The sequence below is a fragment of the Notolepis coatsorum genome (assembly GCF_963971535.1).
Source record: "Notolepis coatsorum genome assembly, chromosome: 2".
NCBI lineage: Eukaryota > Metazoa > Chordata > Actinopteri > Aulopiformes > Paralepididae > Notolepis > Notolepis coatsorum.
In genome coordinates, this window is record NC_140166.1 from 132,185,909 (window position 1) to 132,201,649 (window position 15,741).

A 15,741-nucleotide genomic window follows, 5' to 3' on the forward strand; every position below is an offset into this window, starting at 1 on the left:
TGTATTCTATTTACCTCGTCGTGGAGTCTGGAGAGCGCAGCGTTGTTGCTGGCTTGCGGTGGAATATACACTCCTACAAGGATGATCGCCGTTAACTCCCTCGGGAGGAAGAAAGGACGGCACTTGATGGTTATATACTCCAGGTCTGGGCAGCAGTGGTTGGATAATTCCTTCACGTTAGTTGGATCGCTCCAATTTTTGTTAAACATGAAGGCAATACCTCCTCCACGTTGTTTACCGGACTCTGCTGTCCGATCCTTGCGATGGATAAAGAAGTGATCGGCTGGTTGGATTGCGTGGTCTGGAACCTCCGGCGTGAGCCACGTTTCGGTGAAGCAGAGAACGTTGCAGTCCCTAACGTCTCTTTGGTATTGAATCCTTGCTCGGATGTCATCCAGTTTATTGTCAATTGATTGTACATTGGCTAGCAATATACTGGGCAATGGTGTTCGGTGGCGTCTGGATCTCAGCCTGTTACGGATCCCAGCTCTCTTCCCACGCCGTCTGGTTCCTCTGTTCCTGGGATCAAGGAACAAAGGATCTGGTCCTAATCTCCGGAGAATCTCTTCAGGCCATTGTTGCGGTTCGGAAAGCTGGTCCAGTGAGTAATCCAGTTGGTAAATTTCCCGTAATCCAATGTCTATGAGTGACTGACGGTCATACACATTAAATGCACCAACAGTTGGTACAAACAAAACTCTAAAAACTATAAATATTAACAAAAGTAAGCACAGTCTCGACGGAGCGCACAGACAGGCAGCCGGTCGTTGCGGCGCCATCTTTCTCTACTGACAGTTCATTTTAAGCATAAAATTATGAAACATATAATTAATGCAGCAGAATATGTATACACCTCTTACACCAACATTTCTGACTGTAGCAAAACATTTAACATTTAATTGTTATATAGTTTTAAGATTCTCTCTATAGTTTTAAGACTCTGTATAAGTTTATAACACAGGTGGCGCTTGTTGATTTGTGGCACACATAACGTGTGTCTTCTCTAAACTTTCACAGCCTCCGCCTTTATCTTCCTGGGGCCCCTCGCTTCTGCCACGTTATCAGCAAAAAGCAGCCGGACCAGTAAGTAACAGGTAGTAAAAAATGCAGGCAGGCTAGGCCTTCTGTGGGCAAAATCCTTTTTCCATGGCAGAGGCAGAGGCCTCCCCCCCCCGCCCCCGTCAAGGCCCATCTTTCAGTTACCTCCCTGCACAAACAGAACAGGCAATTCATTCTTCACGCAGCCAAGCAGTATGGAAGCAATATATATATATATATATATATTCATATATATTCAGATATATACTATTCAGAGTATATACACAGATATATACCATAAACATGTGTTTAAACCTTTTACATCCCACAATTGACAGAGGGAACAGGATGTCATTATAACCAGTGTCACTATTTGGCTGTGACACTTTACACCTCCTCTGTCATCCTGGTCGGTCATTTTCCATTGTCAATTCATTCTTCTCTACGCAGAAGCATATAATTGAATAATGAAGCATATAATTACATGTGAAAAATAGGTTATACGGCTATATTGTTACATAAACAAAAAGGTCGAACAGAAATCACTGTTCACCCCACCATATACTCACTGTCCTCCAACTAGGTTTTTTTTTTTTTTTTTTGAGAACAGGGCTTTGCTTTTTTTGATTTTTACCAACATTTCCTTTATTGATAAGGTGCGTTGGTTGTATACTTGGCTGTCTTCCTAGTCTTCTTTGGCCTCTCATACTCCGCCCAGCCTCTGGTTGGTGGTGGTGAAGAACATGGGCCCTCCGGTCGTGACGTCCCCGGTCGAGAGGTCATCAATCTTGGGTCTTGCAGGCTATGACCCTTTTCACCCCCCCTGACCTCTTGAACGACCACACCCCTGTGCTCGATGGACGGCTGGACTGAATAAATCTTCAGATCCCTCTGCACCCGACGGATTCCGGACCCAGCCTCGATGCGGGTCGCGCTCATTTTAGGGTAAAAAATCAAATCAACCCTGAAATATTCACAGCTCCTACCCCACGTCTCCACGGTGGCCCATGTCTTGCCGACATGGGGGTCACCTACTCGGGTAACCCTGTAAATCTTCACCCAGGCCGGGATAATTCCGGTCCAGTTGTCTCCTTCCAGAACATGGGACCTACTCGCTCTCAACTCTGACCCTGTGCTCAAGAGGAAGAAATCGTCAAACGGAATTCTGGTGAAGGGGTCAGAGTAGGGTCTCCTCCCTGGTCTTATGCCCACTATCTCAGACCAACTGGCGGGTAACTTAAGCTCTTCATTCGTCATCATTCTTCCGTCTTCCGCATATAGCTGAGATCGCTGACCGTCGTCTATTCCGTCCCATTTTCCCCTCTGGAGCGATATCCTCTTCACCCAGGTTGCTCCCAGGGTCTGAGCCAGTGTAAATTCCGGTGATGTAATCGTAGTCGCTGGCGGGCCCTGGTCAGGCACTATTGGTGAAACCAGGCTTGGTGATGACACAGCTGACACGAGTGTCGCTCTCCTAGGAACGTGGGGGTCTCGATCCAAAATACCCAGTACGCTATCTAAATGACTTTCATGTAGCATGAGTTCGTCCTGCAGGATGACATATTCTGTACCAGCCATTCTTCTTCAGTTGCTGCTTGCTTGCTCTATGTGTCTCTGAGTGCTGGCAAGAGAGAGAGCACTGATCCTTTATAATCATTCTAGAAGAGGCGCCGTCATAGTTGAAGGCCACAGTCGTTTTTTTACATAATTTATGGCCCTCCCCGTCTGGGGGAAGAGACCCATATGACGTAATAGATTTATTGCAATAATGACCCCTATTATCAAAATGCAGGGGAGAGCCCAACGCATAACTCCCAGAATGACCGTCCTGGCTGTCTGTATTATGGAGGCGGCAAAATTCCAAACATCTCCCACACCGTCTTTAACTGCACTCCCAATGTCTTCAGCTGCACGACCGATAATGGTACCCAGTACTATCGCCAATTGAGTTATGTCCCTCCGTTTGCTCCATTCGTCCACATGCGGAGCTCGATCCTGTGAACAGGATCCGTTTGTCATGTTGTTAGCATGTGAAAGGGGAAAAACACCATCCAGGTGGAATCCTCTTCCTGTCCATCCAAAATCTTGATTCAGCTTTCCTCCTGTTTCCAGATAAGCAGATATGGGTTTCCATGGGGATACAAAGTCAAACAGGGCCTTGCTACACCCCGTACAGGTGTTAAACAGATGTCGGTTGTTTCCCCGTCGGTTATTACAATACTGGGTATTGATGAAATTCCATCGGTTTAACAGGTATGCCTCCGGTGGCCAATAGTAAGGGAATCCTCTATCCAGAGTGTGTTCAAACAGCGTTGCTAAGGGTCCGCATTTCGAAGTTTTTGCCTGCCATGTGGCTTCATTCTGCTTAGCTCCTAGGCGTGCAGTGGGGGAAGAGCGGTAGCAGTTAGCCACTATCAAGGGGATGCTCACAGAACGGGGGAATTTTGAGTCATAATACAGTGTTCCACCCCCCCCCCCCGAAACTGCCCTCCACCTCATTAGGTCATTGGTGTCCCGTGAGGTTGGAGAGTCGAACCAATGCATATTACTCCACGCATGTTCTTGCGGCGGGGGGTTACGCACAATGTAGTACCTTTCTACCATTCTTCGAGGGTCGCATCCTATCTCCTGAGCCTTTGCCAGAGGGAGAGTGCCCCAATGGATCCACGTACTGTTAGTCCCATTCCAGGATCTCCCCCTAGTCAGGGTCCGAGTAGAAGCTAAGTCCACCATAGCTGAGGTAGCCTCCTCCACATGTAGGTCCGGATAAGCATCCTTCGCTGTACACAGACTCTGATCATTCTGCGTACAATACTGTTTCCCCCTTCTACCATAAGTAGTTCCGGGGTAGGCCCCGAGCTGGGCCCCCGTCGCTTTGAAGCTTGGTTCCAGACCCCACCTCATTATGTAGCCACTAGAGGTCTTTCTAGTGAGAATAAGAGGTGGGGGTAGTAGGATTTCGCCTAATTGTCTCTCTTTAATGTTCACCATAGTGAAAGGTAGCTGTGGATCCTTTTCTTTCCAATCGTGTTCCCACTCCAATATATCCTCTTTTTCTGATCCATCGGGATTGAGGTTCGGATTAGGTTTGCTTTCTTTTGGGGGATCTTTGTTATTGCTCCCCACGGCCACTACCAATGCTCCGGGGTATGGGGTGCTGGATTTTAGGTCTATATGCCTACCCACATTTAGTTGGAACCCCAAAACCTGAGCAGCTAACTGTTGGTGGATGAACAGGGTCAACTTGGTCTCTTCCGATTCTGGCTCCTTCTGCCAGCATGTAGCCACCAGGTTGACCTCATCAGTGAGGCCTATTCCTGCATAGGCCTTCCATTCATTGAGGGGCCGAGTTGCCCACCTGCGGTGGTATTTGTCGTACTTTGTGGGTTCTGGCCTCACTCTATACCTCCTCAAATAATTCCTGAAATTCACACGACTCTGGCCCAGAGTTCCATTCGAGTATGGGCGTGGGACCCCCATATTCCGTGCTTCTCGGCATATAGGGACTAATTCACCCGCTTCTCTCATCATTCTTTTTCCCACTTCAAGGGTGGTAAGACCCCTCCATACCTCATCAGTTTTGGCTAGGTTATCAGATAGGCAATCGAGGAGAGAGTCTAGTATTTGCGTGCCCCACTTTCCCTCGAGTTTCTCCACCTGGCTCGGGGTCAAGGTCGGGACGTCTGTGTACCATAAGGTCCTCCCCCCCGCCAGGGGGAGACTGCGCACCCATGGAAGTGTAGGTGGGAATGGTTTGATTTTTACCCGGTTTGTTACCGCCACAGTCCATTTGAACCATGTAGCGGTAGTCTGAAAAGGGCATCCTCCTGCTTGGTCAGTAGCTGTGAGAGGTATATCCTGTTCAGGCCGTTCCTGGACCTGAGCCTCCGTCTGAGTGTCCTGTCTGGGGGTCAATAATCCAAAGAAGGCCTCAACCTCTCGTTCCCATGCCGGGGGCCATTTTGTATACAGGGTCACCTTGGTCAAGGTTGATTCTCCTGTGTTATCACTTGGTTTCCTGCCCAGGGTCACTTCTACTGCTCGGGTTCCATTCAGTCTGGTAGTAGAACAGTTAGATAATTCCTCCCAAGGCCCCCACTCCAGGTCACCCTGATACCTGGAGTGTGCTATGACCCTGATGCAGGGGTATATCCTTGCTTCTCCCTTGGCTAGTTTCATTTTAGTTGAGATTTCGCCTTTGGGGTTAGAAGGGTATACTGCCGTTACCTCCGCTCCTGCCGCACCGAGGCAAATCTCGTCCCTCTGAGCAGCCAAGTCTTTCCATGTCATGTATGGATTACATCCCTCCTCTGGGTTTAGTAACCAGCATTGTGGTTCCGGATCAGGCAGTGAGCAGTCAGGGAGTTGTTCCTTGGCCTGACCCGTGTCACTAAAAGAGGTGAATATATAGTCCGACCAGGCCTCCCATCTCTCTGATGCGTTTCTTGGTTCACACGGGACTCGAGTGATCATTCTATAGTGGGTCACTGGTATTCCTCTATGTTCCTTAATCGTTGGTTCTTCAAACTCTCATTCAGTACGAGTCCTGGGGTAATCAATTGCCCTTATAAATCCCAGGGTTAGTGTGATGGCGAGTGCTACCAGAGTCACTCTCAGTATCCATTTAACTGCCACAGCCTTGGCTGATTTCTTGGGTTGAATCGCCAGGCTTGGTGATATCTCTTCTATGTTTGGAGCGGCCCTGTTCTCTGATTCATTGTCAGAATCTGACTGCTCCCATTCCCGGTCTATATCCATTGTCAAGCAGGTCATGATCTCCTTTCGAGCGGCCCTGTTTCCGGATTCGTCATTTGGGCGGGGCACCGCATATGCCCCTTTGTTTAGGCAGGTCATGTTTCGAGTTCAAGTTTCTTTAATAGTTGTCATACAGAAGTACAGAATACTTTCATACAAAATGCTTCTTACTTCTTACATGTGCTCATATATATAGTCCCTGCCCATATGCGTTGGTTGTCTGATTATGACTGGCAGGTCATGGTATGGTGGGTTGGGTGGTGCCCAATATTCTGATGTCGGGGTACCGGGTCCCAGTGTGTCTTCGGGACCAGGCCCATTGCGCATGGGTATTGGTTGTTCCCCGTACTCCGGGGCGACCAGGTTATAGGTGTTTGTGGTTTTCTTCAGGTAGGCCATATTCCCCCCTCTCGCCTTCCCTTCGCTGCCTGAGAAGAAAAGGTGAGACGGTTATCGCCTGTGTGCATCGAGCATGCACTACTTGGTCAAGGCTTTTGATTTTCGCCTGATGCGATCCCATATATTGGGCGCCCTCAGGCCTGGTCCCATGCCGTCGGGGTAGTGTACCCTCTTTGGTTTGACCATGGACCCCTTCCTAATGCTTCCGATCACAGGACTGTCTTTCCCAGGGGTAATCTCCACAGAGATGCCTCTGATAGGGTGTGGCATATGCCCCACACTCAGCGTGACAGAGAGTATCACCCATTGGTATTCTTTCCCATTCACTGGTCTCTCTGTATCTCCTGGGGATATGGACTTCCCTTTCGTGCCCGTTTTAGTTATTCCAGGCCCATCTCTCGCCAGTTGGTCTGAGATAGTGGGCATAAGACCAGGGAGGAGACCCTACTCTGACCCCTTCACCAGAATTCCGTTTGACGATTTCTTCCTCTTGAGCACAGGGTCAGAGTTGAGAGCGAGTAGGTCCCATGTTCTGGAAGGAGACAACTGGACCGGAATTATCCCGGCCTGGGTGAAGATTTACAGGGTTACCCGAGTAGGTGTCCCCCATGTCGGCAAGACATGGGCCACCGTGGAGACGTGGGGTAGGAGCTGTGAATATTTCAGGGTTGATTTGATTTTTTACCCTAAAATGAGCGCGACCCGCATCGAGGCTGGATCCGGAATCCGTCGGGTGCAGAGGGATCTGAAGATTTATCCAGTCCAGCCGTCCATCGAGCACAAGGGTGTGGTCGTTCAAGAGGTCAGGGGGGGTGAAAAGGGTCATAGCCTGCAAGACCCAAGATTGATGACCTCTCGACCGGGGACGTCACGACCGGAGGGCCCATGTTCTTCACCACCACCAACCAGAGGCTGGGCGGAGTATGAGAGGCCAAAGAAGACTAGGAAGACAGCCAAGTATACAACCAACGCACCTTATCAATAAAGGAAATGTTGGTAAAAATATAATCAAAAAAAGCAAAGCCCTGTTCTCTAAAAAAAAAAAAAAAACTAGTTGGAGGACAGTGAGTATATGGTCGGGTGAACAGTGATTTCTGTTCGACCTTTTTGTTTATGTAACAATATAGCCGTATAACCTATTTTTCACATGTAATTATATGCTTCATTATTCAATTATATGCTTCTGCGTAGAGAAGAATGAATTGACAATGGAAAATGACCGACCAGGATGACAGAGGAGGTGTAAAGTGTCACAGCCAAATAGTGACACTGGTTATAATGACATCCTGTTCTCTCTGTCAATTGTGGGATGTAAAAGGTTTAAACATATGTTTATGGTATATATCTGTGTATATACTCTGAATAGTATATATCTGAATATATATGAATATATATATATATATATTGCTTCCATACTGCTTGGCTGCGTGAAGAATGAATTGCCTGTTCTGTTTGTGCAGGGAGGTAACTGAAAGATGGGCCTTGACGGGGCGGGGGGGGGGGGGGAGGCCTCTGCCTCTGCCATGGAAAAAGGATTTTGCCCACAGAAGGCCTAGCCTGCCTGCATTTTTTACTACCTGTTACTTACTGGTCTGGCTGCTTTTTGCTGATAACGTGGCAGAAGGGAGGGGCCCCAGGAAGATAAAGGCGGAGGCTGTGAAAGTTTAGAGAAGACACACGTTATGTGTGCCACAAATCAACAAGCGCCACCTGTGTTATAAACTTATACAGAGTCTTAAAACTATAGAGAGAATCTTAAAACTATATAACAATTAAATGTTAAATGTTTTGCTACAGTCAGAAATGTTGGTGTAAGAGGTGTATACATATTCTGCTGCATTAATTATATGTTTCATAATTTTATGCTTAAAATGAACTGTCAGTAGAGAATAATACTATATATTGTGTAAACTGTGTTCACTGGAGGAGGGCATCTCTGAAGATTCTCTGCTATAAACTCTGAGGAGTCTTGATGGGAATTCTCACAGATGGCCTCGCCCGGCACTGCCTGGTTGCCAGGTTAACCCTTTGTAAGTTCTGAATAAGATGAAAAGTGGAGGGACTTTCTCATACTTAAAAAAGCTAGGTAACTGAAGGTAACGCAAGTAAAAGAAGGAGAGGAGTCCATCCTTACTACGTATTGTACGTTGGTTGGCTAGTGAAATGACATCCCTGTGACATCACTGTTTTTAGACCAATAGAAATATGATGCCGGATCAATATAAAAATGACTGTTCCTCCTTCGAGAGGCCAGATTTTGAGAGATTTTTTGGAGATGACTGCGTTCTGATATATTGTAAGCAGAAACCTTTGTACTTATAACCATGAAACTGTGCCTTTAATGTAATCTTGTACTTTTAAAAAATAAAACCCTTTTTTGGAACACACCTTTTTGTATCCATTCTTCTAACTGAAAGACGGACGGGTAAGCATTGAAATGTTTTTGCATTGTAACTTTACCCATTGTTTAACCATGAGGGAGCACGGCTTCGTGATGTTCATGATTTATGATGTAAAAACTTTAGAAGTGTGTCTTTAACCAGTCGGCAACAACACGGTCCAGTAATGTTCCTGATTTATGATGTAAAACCCTAGGAGTGGGCTTTTATCCACACAGAGACCTAGAGAAAGAACTGTATATGTATGGATGTAGAAGTGGGTTCTGTATAATGGGATTATCAAGTAAGGCTACAGTGATAATACGTGTGACGGATAAGGGAAATGGACCTCATCTGAATAAAGAGTGTCCTTCCCAGTGCAAATAAAATAAAAGATTCCGCAACTTCAATCACTCGACCTAAGGTCGATGACTGGGGGGGTCGGAACGGTGCATTCGCTATCTCTTGTCGGTCAGGTGTAACAACAACATTTTTGTAGACTCATTGGATTCTGCATGTCAACCACTTCGCAGGACGCTGCTTGATGTCAAGATGAGCAGACCAATGAGTTATGAAGTTATCGATCTGACCTAAGACCTAGCGTGGGCACTTATCAGTCTAGTTGGAATTTTTTATATCGCGCTGATTGCCATAAAACTGTATTGCATCATCAATATAATGTATTTGGGGCTATAGATCACGTTCTGGAGAAAGCTGCAGAAAGAGATGAAAACATACTTATACATTAGACCATACTTTACTATGAATATGTGAATGAAAAAGTTTAACGTTGCTACACAATGAACAATACATATAGGACTTTGAATGGGCCCTAATAATGGCAATGTAGCAATAGAATTAAAAAAGTTATAGCCCTGCAAAGAAGGGGAATTTCTCCATAGACAAATAGAGCCGGCAACCTACGGTTGATAATGAATTTAACCCATGGCAGCCAAAGTGTTAAACTGGAGAAGATCAGGTTGTACCGAAAAATTCCACAATAATTGGGATCCTTTCCTAACTTTCTTTGAGCGGATAATGTGACAGAGGCGATCTGACTGGCCTTCCTGGTCTCTCAGCTTATTATTTATCTTTTATATTATGTTCTTACTTTTCTTCTTCTCTATCTGCAGAATGCAAGAGATATGTGACTGCTGTCGGGTGATTTAAAAGCTAAAAGGAAAAACAATGATTAATAAACGATCTAAGATAATTTGGAATGATTTTGTATGGGGTGGGGGGAGGGAGGGAGGGAGGGCCTTATTTAATTTTTATTTTCTTTTGGCCCATGTGGGACCGCCTGTTAACACTTTGAGCGCCACTCACGGCTTATCTCGGGTTTACGATAGTTACGTTGAAAGCTCACGAGATTTCTCGGAATTATTATATATTTTTTTTTTTAGCGATCTGAAATCATATTGCATCACGCGAGCCTACCCTACCCAGGGGCCGCCGGCGATCAGATGTGAAAAAAGCGCCCCCTATCTTCTCCCAGATGGTAAATCACCCTTTTGGAATGGACTCAATGAAAATGGATGGGGAAAAAAAAATATTCCAGTCCACATTTTCCAGTCCACTGATGCAGCCGGAGTTACCAGAGTTCATTCTGGAGCCTCTGAGCCCTGCGGATCATGAGTTCTACTGTATACACGTTAGATCTATACACTTATCGATTTTTTCGAATGGTGATCAGGAATTGGAATATACCATTTGGATACCATCTGATGTCAGGTAAGGAATCTATGTTATCAGTGTTAGGATAATCAGACTAGTTTTCGAGGAGATATAAGCTTTTTTGTGATATGTGCTCTATCTGTTTCACTGTAAAACGTGCACGTATACTATTGATCATCTAGCGTTTATTTGAAAACGATTCATAAATAGGCCGACAAATATCAACGTTCTGGAATATTCCAGTAAAAGGCGATTATCACAGAATGGGCTGTTTTTCACCTGAAAACGGGTGATTTTCAAAATGCTCTCAAACGGAAATGAAGCGATAAAAAACCAATCTGCCTTGACAACACTGACTGGAAAATGATTCTTTGATAAGCGACGGGCAGATTAGACACATAGCCATAATTTAAAACATAGATTAGGCGATATTAACGTTAACATTGGGAGTGGACCGTGGCATTCAAGGGGGTAAAAAGGAAAACACGGCGTGGCGCTCAAAGTGTTAAAACGATATTTTCAAATAAAAAAACCTTGTTCAAAAAAAAATTTGCCTATAGATCTGTTAATAAAGTTTTAAATCAATCAATCAATCAATCAATGCCGTTAGAAAATCAGGATTTCTGCAATCGACACATGCTGTCTTTTCAGGTGAGGCGGCCGCGCGCAATTATCCTGAGTATCAAGTCTGGTTCGAATGAGAATCAGCGTTCGAGGAACAGGGAAAGCCTGGATTCAAGCCGTTGTTAGATTGTGTTTCTCTCCTCTCTGCCTCAGATCCAGCAGCTGCACGACATGGACGAGGTCTGCTACGACAAGGTCCTGGAGCAGATCAGAGCTGGGCATCAGGTACACATCACTGCTTTTTGCATGTGTGTGCGTGTGTGTGTGTCTGTGTGGGGGGAGTGGCAAGGTGGGGAGAGACCGCCCCACAACCTGGAGGACACGTTGGTACCTTGTGTTTCAAGTTTCTTTAATAGTTGTCATACAGAAGTACAGAATACTTTCATACAAAATGCTTCTTACTGTTACGCTCCAGAGACTGTGCTAGACAAGATAGTATCAAATAACATAGTATAGCATGTGAATTAGAAGTAGAAAATGAGGTCACAGTGTTCAGTATAGACATATGTACAATGTTCGATGCAGAATAGACGTAACTGAGTTACCATATAATATACAATACTATGCAGTGTACTAATGTACAATACTATATAGTGCAAAGCAGAAATGGGATGAGGTACAATTTAGGTACAATTTACAGTAAGGTGTACGAGTTGTAGTGCAATCCTTCATCAATAAATATAAAGTGTAGGGAGTGGGTGCTACAGTGTGTTTGTTTAAAGTGAGTGTGTGCTATAAAGTGTGGGGAGTGGGTGCTACAGTGTGTTTGTTTAAAGTGAGTGTGTGCGTGTGGATGTGTGTGCTATGTGCGTTTGATGGTTGTTGTGTAGTGTTCATTGTTCAGTTCAAGACACTGAACACCTACCTGCTCCTCACGTGTCCCTCCCTGTTGTCGTGTCCTCAAGACACTATCTCTGTTGACTAGGGTCGGGTACCGTTCACATTTGAACCGGTACGGGTACCTGTGTGAATCGATACCGGTACCCAACGGTACCTTTTTTTCTGTACTTTAGTCTCTAAACATTTTATCTACCTACAGTACCACACTTGCGACCGTTTTCGCCTTGCCATTGCCCCGACTGCTTTGTTGTTGCTGAATCAAGTCAAATCCTAGGTAAGCGTGTATTGTGCGCGTGAACGTGCGGCACACTTCATAGGTTTAGTTTAGCGGTAAACGAATCGTTGACGTCGTCGGTTACAGAAATGTGGCACCGGTGGATCTCACGTGAATCGGTACTCTGTAGTACCGACGTGATTCGGTCGATACCCTTAAAAGTACCGGATTCGGTGCCCATCCCTACTGTTGACGTGTCCTCAAGACACTGAACCCCTACCTGCTCCATGGGTCCTGTGCTCTAACCCCTCTGGTGAAATGCCTGCATGCAGGCCTATTATAATCTGAAAAGAACCATCTGGTTTTCCAAAAAGTCCATACTGTCTCTAACATCTAGGGACCCTGTGGTTTGTATTGTATTCACGGCACCGGGGAGGATTTCCTTTCCCTGCAAACTTCTCGGTCCCTCGGGTAGTTTCGCCTGCTGTGTAGAAAGGTTTGTTTAATCTGCGGGAAGCAAAATCTCGCCAACTACAGCACGCCACCACCTAGTCAGACCAGTTACCACAATAACAGGAAGTGGATGCACATTTGGACACTTTACATAGTTTGCCTGTGTCTCCAGCCAGCGTGCTACAGTAGCTAGTTGTCATTTCCTTTTGTATTCACCCCCCCCCCCCCACTTACCGTATTCAAAGCACAGTGTCCCAGATATTTGGACGTATATGGGATGTATGAAAAATGTATGGCTCTTCGTGATTAAGGCCTATGTTCTTCTCGAGAGCTATATGCAAATAAATGAATTCCTAATTGCATAGAGTGTAACATGGTGTGGAGGCTTTCCGCTGAGGTCTCTGTTCACCCCTCTCCCTCCTCCCTCCCTCCCACACCTCCTCCCTACCCACTCCCCCCTCCTCCCTCACTTCCTTTCCCCTCACATCTTACCTTTCGTCTTCCTCACCTCCTCGACCCGACCACCCGTTGTGATTCACCCCAAAAATATATAAAAAATGTGTTTGCATGCGGGGGGAACGACAGTAGATCCAGGTCATCTGGTAATCTGAAGGTTCCCGGTTCGATTCCCGCTCCTTCCGGGCAGTGTGTCGAAGTGTACTTGAGCAAGACACTTACCGTAACCCCTAACTGCTCCCGATGAGCAGGTTGGCACCTTGCATGGTCACCTTCGCCGTCGGTGTGAGTGAATGTTGTGATTGTGAGGCATAAGTTGTAAAGCGCTTTGGATAAAAGCTGCTATATAAATGCAATCCATTTACCATGTTAGTATAGTGTGTGTGTGTGTGTGTGTGTGTGTGTGTGTGTGTGTGTGTGTGTGTGTGTGTGTGTGTGTGTGTGTGTGTGTGTGTGTGTGTGTGTGTGTTCACATCTCAGGGACAGTGTCCAGGAACTGTATAATTCCTCAGTTCTAAGTGTTAAGTTAAGTGACGGCTGCACAGCTTTGCTCTTTGACCCCCCGAAGCCCCGTCACCACATTGACCCCTGCCGACCTCGGCGCCGGGGGGGTTCGAACTCCGAAGGTCGGACCGGGCCTGAGCCTCCTCCTGAACTCCATCTCTAAAGCTCATAAATCAGAGAGAGGGAACGCGGCTACATTGACTACCAGCAAACACTAAAACATTTCCTTTCTCTCACCCCCCCCCCCCCCCCCCTCCCCTCTGGCTTCCTCCCATATTGAATTTATCTTCTGTATTTAATCTTTTCAATGAAACGTCTCCCACACACACACACACACACACACACACACACACACACACACACACACACACACGCTGGCCTCGGTTCCTCTCGACCTTGCTTTTTACGCGATGATGTGGATTTCTTTTGGCGCGCGGATCAGCCACTGCGTTTACCCTCATTTACAGCGATCACAAGCTTACAAAACAAGAAATGTCATACCTATATAGGCACAATAAATAAGAATACACAGTAAGAAATCAGCTAAGACGGTTACAAGTCGACACACGGTGGTCGGAGATCATACTTTTTAATGCAATAACCTTCAGCTTCAGAGTCACAATGGAACACCTGAAGTATTTTTCATAATTTTTTTAATGTATTTAAAGAACTGTGTTTTTTTTTTTTAGCTTGAACACCTGCTACCTGAACCCTCCTAAGTTAAACGCTACCCCATCATGACCCCCCCCCCCCCCACAGACACCCTCCTCTCCCTCTGCCCGTAGTAGCCCCCCCCCCCCCCCCCCCCCCCCGGCCTCAGAGGCCCTGTTGGGGAAATGAGAGTTGTGGATTCAGCCATCTCAGTTTACCTCCCATCTGCTCAGTGAGTTCAGCTCCCTGTTGAGCCTGCTGCTTATCCTGCCGGCATCGTTTTAATGTCTGTGTGCGCTTACACACACACATAACACACACAGACACACACACACACACACACACACTATCTCTCTCTTATCTGTTCCCATTCCAGTTAGTCTTTCCATTGCCATAAAGGTACTGTAAGTAGTATTTTCTTTTGTTAAAATAAGTGTTAACGGGGCAGTGGGCAAGGCGCTCGCCACCCACGCAGGAGATGCTGGGTTCGAGCCCAGCTCTCGGCGTTGCTACCAGCTTGGCTGGTCGTTCATACTAACACAATTGGCAGTGTTAGGGGGTGGGAAGCTGGTGGGTGGGGATCGGACGTTGTGGACAGCGACTCCTACAGGTCGGTTGGTTCGCCTGCGCAGTAGAATCAGGAAGCGACGAGGGCGGCGTGTCCCTCCCACGCAGACCCTCGCCGCTGAGAGATCGTGCTGTGCAGGTGAAAAGATGCGACGGCTGCCTCCTCGAGTACCGGAGGGGACACGTGATGCAAGGCTTCGTCCACATTACAGCCGGCTTGTGGGAGGCATGGCCTAACAACGTTCGAGACAGGGGAGGGTAGAATTGGACAATACGAAATTGGGGACGGGAGAAAAATAGAAAAATGGGGAGAAAAAAGTAGATAAATAAAAAAAGTGTTAAATAACTCTACATTCCGACAGCCATCACTGATGAATGGTAAATGGCTGCATTTATATAGCAGCTTTTATTCCAAAGCGCTTTACAATTTTGTTCCTCACATTTTACCCGTTCACTCTCACATTCACGCACCGACGGCGGAGGCGACCGTGCGAGGTGCCAACCTGCTCATCGGGAGCAGTTTGTGGTTAAGTGGCTTGCTCAAGGACACTTCGAGATGCTGCCCGGGAGGAGCGGGAATCGTACTGGGAACCTTCACAACTACCAGACGACCGTTTTACCTCCTGAGCCACTGTCGCACCAATATATACAAACTAGAGCTGGGCATAGATACAAAATTTGTATCTAGATTAATCTACCTGCAATCCTGGAATTGATCTAGATTCATCTAGATTAAAATGGCTAAAAAAAAATCTGCCAAAGGCATTCAAAATATGTGTGTTCTACCCAAATAATGACCAGAGGAGGAGATTTATCCTCTCCTCTTCATCTGAGGAGTCATTAGCTGTTCTATCTCCTTGTTCAACAGCATGAACATGTCTCTTCTTTTTGTAATTTCCAGTGTTTCTTTTAAAAACAGATTTATCGTAATTTTCTGTGCCCTTCCTTTGATGCCATTAACATTGTTACACTGATATTGACAGCTCTCTCCAGTGTCAAATCACTCTGTCAGTAGTTTCTTCTGTGCACCTTCATTTCTTAATCCACACACAAACCTGTCTCTCAATGTGTCTTTTTTTTTTTTAAACTTTGACCAGTCAGCTGGTTCTTTTTAGCGTTTATCGCTTTTTCGTCGCATTCATACTTGGTCAAGTTCGACCGACAGAAGCAGGCTGAAAGGGTTCAGAT

The 15,741-nt window shown here is 46.2% G+C and overlaps 1 protein-coding gene across 1 annotated transcript in view; it reads left to right on the forward strand.

Annotated features, from left to right (window-relative positions):
- Positions 1-15,741, forward strand: part of LOC311223526 (activating signal cointegrator 1 complex subunit 3-like) — a gene marked incomplete at its 5' end in the record, with an annotated part of 261,463 nt that overhangs the window by 64,417 nt on the left and 181,305 nt on the right. Inside the window, 1 exon segment of the mRNA XM_084308307.1 lies at positions 11,022-11,093. Coding sequence (XP_084164433.1) covers positions 11,022-11,093 — 72 coding nt within the window.